The sequence below is a fragment of the Oncorhynchus mykiss genome, chromosome 15 (assembly GCF_013265735.2).
Source record: "Oncorhynchus mykiss isolate Arlee chromosome 15, USDA_OmykA_1.1, whole genome shotgun sequence".
Classification (NCBI taxonomy): domain Eukaryota; kingdom Metazoa; phylum Chordata; class Actinopteri; order Salmoniformes; family Salmonidae; genus Oncorhynchus; species Oncorhynchus mykiss.
Window position 1 is genome coordinate 27,998,521 of NC_048579.1, and position 12,193 is coordinate 28,010,713.

The 12,193-nt window shown below is 43.0% G+C and overlaps 1 protein-coding gene across 1 annotated transcript; it reads right to left on the minus strand.

Annotated features, from left to right (window-relative positions):
• Window positions 1-4,636: 4,636 nt before the first annotated feature.
• LOC110489926 (transcription factor Sox-17-alpha-A) lies at window positions 4,637-7,046 on the minus strand. The gene is made up of 2 exons (XM_021562941.2): window positions 6,543-7,046; window positions 4,637-6,026 (listed from the first exon to the last, which is right to left on the minus strand). Exons 1-2 carry the CDS (start codon window positions 6,829-6,831, stop codon window positions 5,134-5,136), a joined length of 1,182 nt encoding a protein of 393 aa, XP_021418616.1. The 5' UTR covers window positions 6,832-7,046; the 3' UTR covers window positions 4,637-5,133.
• Window positions 7,047-12,193: the final 5,147 nt, after the last annotated feature.

Genomic DNA, 12,193 nt, shown 5'->3' on the forward strand with positions numbered 1-12,193 from the left:
TAGTTTATTTAGCTAATATTTTCTTAACTCTGTTTCTTCAACTGCATTTTTGGTTAAGGGCTTGTAAGGAAGCATTTTATGGTAAGGTCCACCCCTGTTGTATTTGGCGCATGTGATGAATAACATTTGATTTCATTTGATTTGACTTACACAGTAATTATGACAACTTCCATAGGACGTCCTCCAACCTACCAGAGCTCTTGCAGCATGAACTGACATGTTGTCCACCCAATCAAAGGATCAGAGAATGTATCTAGTACTGAAAGCACAAACTACAGCTAGCTAGCACTACAGTGCATAAAATGTGGTGAGTAGTTGACTCAAACAGAGAGAAAGGCAATAGCTGAACAGTTTTCTTCTAAAATTAAGGAGAAGCAAGAGAGAGAGAGAGAGTGAGAGAGCTAGCTGTATTTTGTAGTATATATTTTCTCACTTTCACTTACTTAGCTAGCATCAAATGGAGCTATCTAGTTTAGCCTACTTAAACACCTGGCTCAAACAGAGAGAAATGCTATGTTAGCTAGCTGACTATGGCTATACAACACGGGAACTCTTCCAAGTCAAGGTAAGCTTTTCTTTTTTTTAAATGTATTACCACCGGGGCCTGCTGGTGTAACTGCTAAACTGCTTGCTGCTGACTGTACACTGTACTGCATGATTGTAGCGGTTTTACAAACTCATTAGTTCTAGTAGCTGGTCACAGACAGCTGATGTCTTGTGCACTGAAGTCCACATGCGAAGGGAAAAGGTGAGAGGAGTAGAACGTGTAGATAGACGAGAGAAGGAATTATATATACTGTTCATGAGCTGTTTGTATGTGGCTGCTATGAAAGTGAACTGTGTTTGTGTGTGATCAGGGGTGTATTCATTGCGCCGATTATTTTGAAAAATGTATCTTAAATGGAAGCAAACGTAACAAAACAGGGATAACCATACCTGAATATGTCCAGTAGAAACTATAGTTTGCTGTTGGACTAATGATCGCACCCTAGATCAGCTAGATGCAGGCAAGAGTGTGCAATGCGGTATTGAATGTGTCACCTTGATTACTCAAAATTCTCTCGACCTGTGCACCTGCGTTGTAAACTTTAATTCATAGGCGTTGTAGCAACCTCATAATGGGTACAGGGTCAATTTGAGTATCATGTAGTAGCCTAACCCTATTGATGTTACATTGAGCTGGGTGAATGGAATATAAATGACAGTCATCCAATATGCTGTAATAGACATAAGGCCATGTTCGTTAAAAAAGAACCACCCTCCCTCATCTAAAACGGTACCGACCGCCACTGTGCTGATCCCGTCATATTATTGGTAAAAGTTAGTAGTCACTGTTTGTCAATATAATGTCTGTTGACAGACATGCACAGGGGTACAAAATTGATCTCTGATACTATTTCCTGAGGTTTTCCTTAAGTATTTGAGGCCTTGACGTACAGGGGGTAGCTGTGAAGAAAAGATACTGGGAACAAACATCAACACTACCCCCAGTAATTTGTGGGCTCTACCACAGCCTCGCCTCCCCATACCCCCACCTCAATCCCTTTCTTCCTATGGCAAATAAGCCAAGAGCTAAATGTTTAATGTACAGTATATACATTCACAGTGTGTGCTCTGCTGTTAACATTTGATATATTTTAGTGGTAGTATTTACTGGTTTGATCATGTTGACATTTCCCCTTTTCCTTCAGGCAGAAATTAGTGCATTCATATAGCACAACTCTATAAAAGGTGTATATAATTTTTTTTATAAAAGTAAATTGTAAGGCTACTCTTAATGTCTCTGAAAATGGTGCTGTAGTAGAACCACTCAGCGAATCACTGATATAGTAACTGAGGTCATGTCAAAAGGAGAGGGACCCACATTATGTTTCTTCACCACCCACACCCACTCCTGTGAGAGCTATTTATAACCGTATGAGACAAGGCAAGGGGCAGAATCAGAAGAAAAACTAAACGATTGAACCACTGCATGGAACAGAGATTGACTTGATGTGGACTATATTTAGTGGCAACACAACTGGACCCTGGTCGTTTTGACAGGCAGGGGCTATGAAACCGATCAGTCCCCGAGAAGGAGGGCATTTGCCTGGGATTATAGAACAACCCTCCACCCCAAACCCTGGTTTAGACAGGGAACAGACACACCCTCCTCTGTGTCTGCAGCTGTCTCACATTCTGTATATGCAATCCACTATTATTGACTTCATTGGCAGCCAGGGTTGCTTACTATCAGTTTTACTGTCCTTTCTTTCTCTTACTTTCCTTTTTTTAATGTGATTTAATTGCACAACCTAAATATTCCAACTGTTCATGACCAAGAATAGTTTGCAGGGAACTGCTTTGATTTTGCTCTTGCATGTTCTCTGTCTTCCTGGGTGCCAGTTATGACTTAAAGTATGCAGGTTTTGCTTTGATTGTTGTTCAGATTAATAGATTGTATCTCATTAGTTTGTTTTGTGTGTTTTTGTTGTCATAGTAACCCTTACCAAATACTCAATTGGAGGTTTAGGGCAAAGCCAGATTATTCAAGGCAAATGTTATTCATAAGACATAACATGGGTCTCTTCTGTCTGTTACAATACAGAGACAGAGGATTTTCAACAGTGTTAAGTTGTCAGATATTGGGGTATCTATTTATTTATGTTCTGTACTGGTTAAAGCTGTTTGTGACTTTATCTGTGAGTGGATGAAACTTGTTTTACCATGTTTGTGGTAAATAAAGTCATATTTCCCAAGTTGTTAGTGTTTGAATAAAGCTGTATTTGTGAAAGGCAGCTAGCTACCTGAGGTAAGATTAGTGCATTGCTGTGATTAAGTGCTCCTGTGTTAAAGTAGGGAGCCACCCGGCCGAGCCTAGAGGTAATCTCCCTGACTACTCCCCTCCCTCCCCTTCCCGGCCTGGCCGGCCACTCGCTGTCAGATAGGCCTCAGGAGACTTCACCACCTCTCCTAGTACACAGGAGCACCACATAAAGCTACTCTTTCTTGGGCTGTAGGGTACGTCTATCAGTGTGTTCTCTCTCTCTGTCTTGTTCTCTCTCTCTCTCTCTCTCTGTGTCTTTTCTTATCCATTTTCCTGCCCCCCCAAACCATCCCACTCCCAGTCTGTGCAGGTGACCCCCCACCCACCCACTCTGTTGATCTTGCTGTGGGGATAATGGTCTGAGCTGGTCGGTTATGCCATTAGCTATCCCAACAGAGCTAAACCCAGCTGCAGACTGAATTTACACAGATTCACACCAATTAGACTGGATTCTCCAGTCTAGCCCAAAGGGAAGTGTGTCACATGTTATGAAGGGGGGAGGGGGTGCAAATGTTTCACCTGTTGGGCGAAACATTTGCCTATCTGTGTTTTGTGTGTGTGTTTGGGGTAGTACTGATGTATTACAGTATAAAGAGAAAATGGCAGTCATATGCAGCGCTGGATTAATGACCATCGTGGATGTTTTAAGTGGAAAAAAGCACAATGTGTAACAAATTAGATTAATAAAATAGGACCGGGACAGAGCAAGTCACCCGCACTCGGATATGGTTTATCCATATGTTTAAAACAAGCCTTTTATTGTTCTTGAAGATTTAAAATCTCTAAAATTAGAGCATCATTATGAGTGTGGGAAGTACAGGGAATAACCTTGAGCTCCAACCTCTGCTTGTGTTACATGGGAGAGATTTCAAAACATTGGACATGAACAAAGTGGAGGAATATACGGCTTTGGAACATGCTTCCTCTAGAGCACTGAAATGTTTTCTGAGGTCAGGGGGATTGACCCCTTAGAGAAGAACCTCTTCCTTTCAAAAAGGAACATCTTTATTTATAAAACGGTACCCAGTTGTTCAACTATAAATACATCTGAATTGTTGTCTTGATGCACTTCATAATACCTTCCTCATCCTTTCAACATCAAATGTCCATATTCTTTATCTGTTTTCTAAATGAATCCATGCTATAGATATACTATCTGTTGAAAAACTTAAACATATACCTTTTATTTGGCTATCAAAATATATTTGTATAAAAATGTTTAGTATTGTATGACTCTCCATTGTCTAGCATGGGTGTAGTAAATATACTCAAATTTAATGGCCTCTGTCATTAATCAGGGGAGACTAAATCACTTAGCAACAGGATGTCCGGGACATAAACTGTATTCCCATACTGTGAAAACAAGGCGCCATGTGTAAATCAGACCCTGAGATCACCTCTATTCTGAACGGGGCAGGAAGCTGGTCCAGAGTCTTCCACTGTGGATGAACTTAGTTGCCAGGTGATCTGTTCCACAACATTCCACAATGATAACGCCATGAAAAAAAAAGGTGTATATTTGTTAGATTTTTTTTTTTTTTTTTTTTTACATGGTTGTGAAATTAATCTAGGCTACCACTAATGTCTACACAGTATACAAATAAGTTACTGCTTCAACAAATTTTCAACAAACTTTAAACACATGGTCTATAACCTCTACAGACGAAGTAAATGTTGCTATATATAAACAATGAAAACATTGCACCAATAACTAAATATGGCTACCCAGGTGCATGAATATACTGTAAGAATCGATGTGGTACAGTATTTCAACAATGAAAAGAGGAGGTCATGTCATTAAAAACCAAAAAACAGAGAAGGGAACATCTATTTTGGTTCAAAACTTTATTTTTTAAAAGTGCAAAAGTATAAAACAGCTATACATAAAACCTTCAAATAGTAACTATACATTATTTATTATCACAAAATGTATTTATATTCCTGCTCAGGAGCTTTCCCCTTTGCACAGTGTGTGAAACTATCATCATCACAATTCAAATGTCCTATAGCTTCTCAGCTCATAAAGTGACACAAATTGAACGTCCTTCACACGAAAAGAAAATAACATACTGCATTTAAAACCTCAAATTAAAGAGTTCCCACTGTTCCCACTTGCCTTTAACGGTAACAGAATGAAAGAGAAAGACAGAGCTAGACAGGGAGGGAGAGATAGCGAGAGAGAGAGAGAGAGAGAGAGAGAGAGAGAGAGAGAGAGAGAGAAGATAGAAATAGAGAGAGGAAACAGAGAGAGACATTTGAGGTCAGGTTATGTACTGTAATAGCTGCAGTAGTAGAGACGTGATTGACAGACAGGGCGGACCAGGAGGTTAGGAGTTGTTGTAGTTACAGTAGTACACTGTGCTGGCGTCAGAGAGCACAGAGGATATCAGGCTCTCAGGTCCCTGCATGTTGGCCTCATGCACCCCATAAGACAGGCCTGTCATGTCTCCAGGTCTGGAGGAGCTCAGGTACTGCTCAAACTCACTGCGGTCCACCTCCCCTATCAGCTCTGAGGGGTGCATCTGCTCCACCTGGTCTGCTGGGTGGGGTTGGGAGTCTGGGGGAGGGGAGAGCTGTCCTGCCACATGGCCTGGGTGTCGCTTGGGGTGACTGGGGCTGCAGTGCTGGCTGTAGTACATGGCCAGTTGGTTGAAGGTGGGGGGCATGGGGCCAGCCTGGGAGGCTTGCTGCTGCTCTGTGGGGGAGGAGTGGTGTCTGTGGAGCATGGGGTTGGCGTGGTGGTTGGAGTGAGGGTCCTGAGGTGGGTACTCTGCCCCCTGAGAGTGGTAGGCATACACGGGCATCATGTGGCACTCCTCCTGAGAGTGGCTGTGGAAGAACATGGAGTCTGTCTCCACGGCATCCAGCGGGGATGTGTCGGGGGTGGGCAGGCAGTAGGATTCGTAGGAAGCCCCTCCAAGGGCCTGGGCTTCGCGGTAGTGGCCGAGGGATTGAGGAGATACTTGGTAGCCATGCTCATGGTGGTAACCCATGCTCTCCATACACACCCTACCTTCCCCACCCAGGGAGGTGCTCTGCTGGTTGGACATGCTGTGGACCAGGAACCCAGAGTCCAGGCGTTTAATCCTCTTCGCCTGCTTCCTCCTCCGGGGTCGGTACTTGTAGTTGGGGTGATCCTGCATGTGCTGCACCCGAAGCCTCTCAGCCTCCTCTACAAACGGCCGCTTCTCTGACACAGGAAGGGCTTTCCACGACTTCCCTACAGATCAACAACAAAGCCCACGTCAGTTATAGCGGCATCAGGCATGCAGTCTGGTGATGCGCTCCAAAATAGCTCATCATCAATTTAGTAACAGCAGAACTTTCATTTCGAAATAACATTAGTGTTATTATTGATCGTACATTTGTTGTGATTGATTCATTTGAGTTACCTAGACTATTTCAATGGCCAGAATAAGGGCAGGGCGTTAGCATCATGTGCTTTTTCAAGAGAATTGTGCTTTTTCAAGATAATTTGGCCCTATGCAAATAGCCTACTACAAACCAAAATCATGGAAGTATAGGAATAAAAATAATATTTATAATATTGCTGCTCAAATAAATGCAGTATGCTTCCACGTGGTAACACACTGCTTAAAATTATACAAATTCCCTAGCATTTGATCACTTATGAAATATTATTGAAATACTTGCTAAACAAGAAATTCCCATTGGTCTTTACAAATATCACGTCAGTAACAGGCCTACACAATCAATTGCTATTTAATTTCCTTACCCAACATTTTGCTCAACTCCGCATTGTGCAGGTCTGGATTTTGTTGTGCCAGCCGCTTGCGCTCATCCTTCGCCCACACCATGAACGCATTCATGGGTCTCCGGATCCTCGGCTCATTCTTCCCACGGTTCTGGTTCCCGGAGCTGGACTCGCTCTTCTCTTTGGTGTCCCCGAGAGGGCTCAGGGGGTCTGCCCAGTGACAGTGTCCCATTCCAGGCATCATGATTGAGATCGCGCACCTAGCCTGGTTCTGATCGTCACTGGCGTAACCCGCATCGGGACTACTCATCGCTGTTCACCTTCGGGCTATCGACACCAACCGGGCAGCAACTCGCGTAAATAAAATGAGAAAATAAGTGTCACTTGCTGTGTAGGTTTCTAAAATGAACGTTTTAATAACGCAAGTAAGAGTAACGATTCAAAACTGAGTGGAAAATGTCCGTCACTGTTAGATAATAGCTTGGAGCTGACTAAACTAGAACTGACTATCTACTCTGAGATTGGGGATACTATAAGCGCATAGGCAACCAATCACAATAGGGTGGGAGTGCTTAGTACGCCTGAGGTGTAAAAAGTTTCAAGTTAGCTGCCTTCCAGCCTTGTTGGGAGCGGGATACCACACATTGTCCTCTATGTGTAATGTGAGGTGCCCACTGTTAGAGAATGGATTAAACATTTCATTTTCATTTAAATGTATATTCGTTTTTTTTCTTCATGTGATACAAGACTGTGGGCGTAGGCCTGGTGTTACTGTGCGTTTTACAGTTATGATTCAAATAGAACATATTGAATTCGTGACATAAACTCCACACAAATGTTTTGGATACATCAACCTATAGGGCTATAGGGGAAAAATAATGCCTAATTGAGCAAATATCAAATAATGAATAGTCTACAAAGTCATTTATTTCAGAAACATTTGAATTAAATCCATGTGCTGCTGTTCTGCGAGGCATGTTCTCAATTGCTCATGCCATCCCTTTCAAATATTTGTTTACGTTTTTTGTCATGTTTATATAACTTATATCACTGTATACCACCTGTAAGTTTAAACTATCCTAAAGTATATATTATTCAGACATAGGTCTAATACACACGCACTCTCTTTCATCTGTGTATTGAGATGCTGGATTTGGTAACTGGAAGTTCAGGTTTACGCAGGAAATAATTATATTTCTAATGCGCAGATTTTAGCATCATTTTAGACTGTCTGCCAGGGTTCACAGCCATTGGCTGAGGCTGGATGTAGATTATGTTGATTCAAAAACCGTTAATTAGGGGTTAGACATTCTTATAGGAGATGCTGGTGAATACACTATATTTGCAAACAGTCGAGATAGATTAAATGAACAGTCATCTATCGGCCTTTGTTGTCTGTGAAGTGCAGAACCTGGGACCACAGTTAGGGGACACAAGGGCCATACGCAGTGGTGATTATTGGACCGTATTCCTTAAGGCCGAACATGACATGGTTGTATCTGACAGCAAGGCTAGGGTAGGTCTCCAAATCGGTTTCTCTCACCCTAGCAGAAGTTATTTTTTAAATGTAACCTTTATTTAACTAGGCAAGTCAGTTAAGAACAAATTCGTATTTACAATGACGGCCTACGTTGAACAGTGGGTTAAATGCCCTGTTCAGGGGCAGAACGACAGATGTTTACCTTGTCAGCTCTGGGATTCAACCTGGCAACCATTAAGTTACTGGCCAAATAGGCTAACCACTAGGCTACCTGCATTATATCCCTGTCTTTTTCACTTGAAACTGTCAAAACAAGTAATTAAATTAGATTTAATTTAATTACACTAATATATCACTAAAAGTATGTTGCAGGTGACCTTGGTCACTTTGGATCCTAAACCCTACACACACTACTCTCCTCCACACATTGGCAGGAGCTCACCTGAGTTGAGTACTGGCATCTCAAATGTTCTACTTCTTGAGCTCCTGTTCCTCTTATAGAATATTAGCTCAAGAGTATTGTGGAGCTCCTGCACCTAAACATAAACAATACCGGCACCCAAAATGAGTACTAGTACCCTTTTCAGTCAAAGTCAAGCACTGGTGGTGGATGAATGAGGGTGTGTAATTGTGTATACTCTGTAAAGTAATTTATCAGTGCTTAAAATTAGGAATAAAAGAAGTCCAGCAGCCTGAAAAAGCTATATATAGGAAGTATTTAAAACTTCAGAAAAATCACTTCTTCTTTTCATCTGCTACAGATATGACCACTGCTCACAAAAACGTTGTTATAAAACCATGGCTGATCCCTTGTCTATCGCCTACAATCCTGTAGAAAGTCGCCAATCACCATGCAGCCTACATGAGACCCGAGAGAACAAGGTGATGTGAGAGAGCTACTGTTGATTGAATCAGCTGCAGCCAGAATATCAGTCCACCCACACACCTCACACTATTTTAATGTTTTAATAAGCAGGCGAGAACCAAGCCGTGTCCATAGTGGTCAGGAATCAAAACAACAGCCAGAGACTGCAGGCGTCCTTATCAGTAACGGCAGGGCTTAACCTGCCAGCTCCCTTCTTTTCTTCATCTGTCCTCGAGCCGTTCCCATCATGCCATGTAGACACAGTTAGATACAGCATGTCAGACTGGAGCCTTTCCTCTCTCAGGTCAAAGAGGGCTGACAGAAATATGAGAGATGCTTATACAACCCCATCGTGCCCTGTCTCTGTATAGCAAGGGGATCCAGAGTATACTGGCTGACCCTTTTGGAGGGGGTGGTGTTAGAGGGGTCTTGCTCTGTCACAGTCCAGCGCTCGGACAGGATCTGGTGCTATAATATTGGCATCGTCTATTTTACAGCTGATGACCTGATACGGTTTTCCCCCGTGGTCTCATGAGACTGGACTGAAACCTCACGAGTTTGAAAATGTGTGTGTGCATGTTTGTATATGTCTATGTGTGTGTTTGCATGTGTGAGTGCCAGCAGCCATGATGTGTGTGTGTGTGTGTGTGTGTGTGTGTGTGTGTGTGTGTGTGCGTGCCTTGGCTGTCTCCTGGTGTGTGGGAGAGAAAAATACAATCTTTTGATGGGACAAGTCATGAAGCCCCATTTCCTATACAAGGTGAGGTTCAGAGTCCCCCCAGAGGGGGGGAGTAGGGCAATAAGAGGAGGCGACACACCCCGCGGCCATCCCCCGTCCTCCCGTGTCCCCCACCCCGTGCCTGGGGAGTCTGGGGCTGGGTGGGGGCCAGGGCTCCCGACGCCAGCCTCTGGGCTCCACGCTAAGGGAGAGGTCACTAGGCTTGCTTACACAATGGCATTATCTCAGTTCCAGCCTCGGCTACTGCAGCGGTGAGCACTTCCTGTCCCTCCGCGAGCACTTCCTGTCCTTGGCGTAGCAGCACAAACTGTCCGCCTTCCAAGCGAGTTCTGACACACTGTCGAGCTGCTGGTCGCCAGACTCACTGTATAAATGTCTGTGGGCGGCTTTCTTGGGAATTGCACAATGCGATTGCCGAGTCCTTTGTGTTGAGTTGCGAGGCAGCCATGTTTAGTTTAAATCACTGGTACGGAAGGCATATATATGTTAGCACTCTGCTCAGATCCCAAGACACTATCAGGCTATAAGAGCCTGAGCTCGGTCAAAGCCATAGAAAGGCAAAGGTTTACCAATGGACCTACTACTCAAGTTCAAACGTCATGGTTCATTCATTGGAAGAAATAGTATCGTGGATAGTCATTTATGCTATTTTGAAACATTAATTCTTCCAATTTCAAGGCCCTCCAACAGTGACACACAAAAACACATGAAAACACAAATGAACGAACAAATGAATAAATGAAGGCTAAAACACACATAGTGCAATCACTGACCAATAGGAAGTGAATAGAATAAATATGTGTGATAATCTGTGATTCTATGAGTGTTTAGACTAGGTCTGATTATGATTACCTCTATCAACTGCCTGAGGGGTGGGTGGGTGGGGGGTGGGGGGGGGGGGGGTGGGGTGGGGGGGGGGGTGGAGGGAACGGTGCTTGCAGGAAGAGGGAACGGGGAGGATGGAAGAGGAGGTTAAAGAGGGTAGAATGTAATGTAACAGGTGTTGTCAGTCATACTCCATACTCCTCTCTCCCTCTTCCATCATCAGTATGTAAATAGAAATCTAAGGTGATTAAAGCCACTTCATAGTTGCTAATGAAATGCCATCAGACGCTCAGCCTCCATTAAGGCTGAGTTGTGAAGCAACATGTAGTTAAGATGACATGCTGTATCTATTATTTTGCGACGCCCCATATACTATAGGAACACAGCTCTCTGAAGATGTAATAACCCGGCTAATTCAGTATCCTTACTTTCCATTGTGTAATCAAATCGGTGAATGTATGGTATTACATTACTATGGTATTTAGACTTTTTATGTTTTTTATTTTTTTAATATCTCATTACTAATCTGCTCCATGAAACAGATACAAGATATGAAAGCTTGTGCTCAGGTCAGGTTACGCTCAGATGGCTGATGGGAAAGGTTGTGTGGTGGTTGAGTGTGGTCCTGTTCCTTTCTTACTTCCCTGTGTTAAAGCCTGTGACCTCGATGTTTGGACCCCACAATCCCACAATACCTCAGTGTGAAGCAGATCAGAAAATTAACAAGAGAAAGATCTTACTTTCTTTCTGTCCTCAACTGACATACCTGCCAGTCAATGTTGTTATTGTAAAAGATAATGTGTTTTCAATGACTTTCCTTGTTAAATAAAGGCAAATAATAAAGTCACTGAATAAAGTAGATTTGAAAAGTATTCAGACCCCTTGACTTTTCCACATTTTGTTACCTTACAGCCTCATAAAATTGATTAAAAAACATCAATCTACACACCATACCCCATAACGACAAAGTGTAAACAGTTTTTTAGAAATTGTTGCAAATTTACAAAAAAAACAAAAACAGAAAGACCTTCTTTACATAAGCATTCAGACACTTTGCTATGAGACTCAAAATTTAGCTCTGGTGCATCCTGTTTCCATTGATCATCCTTAAGATGTTTCTACAACTTGATTGGAGTCTACCTGTGGAAGATTCAATTGATTGAACATGATTTGGAAAGGCACACACTTGTCTTTTAAGGTCCCAGAGTTTACAAGGCAGGTCAGAGCAAAAACCAAACCAATTGTCCGTAGAGCTCCGAGACAGGATTGTGTCGAGGCACAGATCTGGAGAAGGGTACCAAAACATTTCTGCAGCATTGAAGGTCCCCAAGAACACAGTGGCCTTAAATGGAAGAAGTTTGGAACCACCAAGACTCTTCCTAGAGTTGACCACCTGGCCAAACTGAGCAATGAAGGGGAGAAGGGCCTTAGTCAGGGAGGTGACCAAGAACCCGATGGTCACTCTGACACAGCTCCAAAATTCCTCTGTGGAGATGGGAGAAACTTGCAGAAGGACAATCATCTCTGCAGAACTCCACCTATCAGGCCTTTATGGTAGAGTAGCCAGACGGAAACCACTCCTCAGTAAAAGACACATGACAGCCCGCTTGGATTTTGGAAAAAGGCCCCTAAAGACTCTCAGACCATGAGAAACAAGATTCTGTGGTCTGATGAAACCAAGATTGAATTCTTTGGCCTGAATGCCAAGCGTCACGTCTGGAGGAAACCTGGCACTGTCCCTACGGTGAAGCATGGTGGTGACA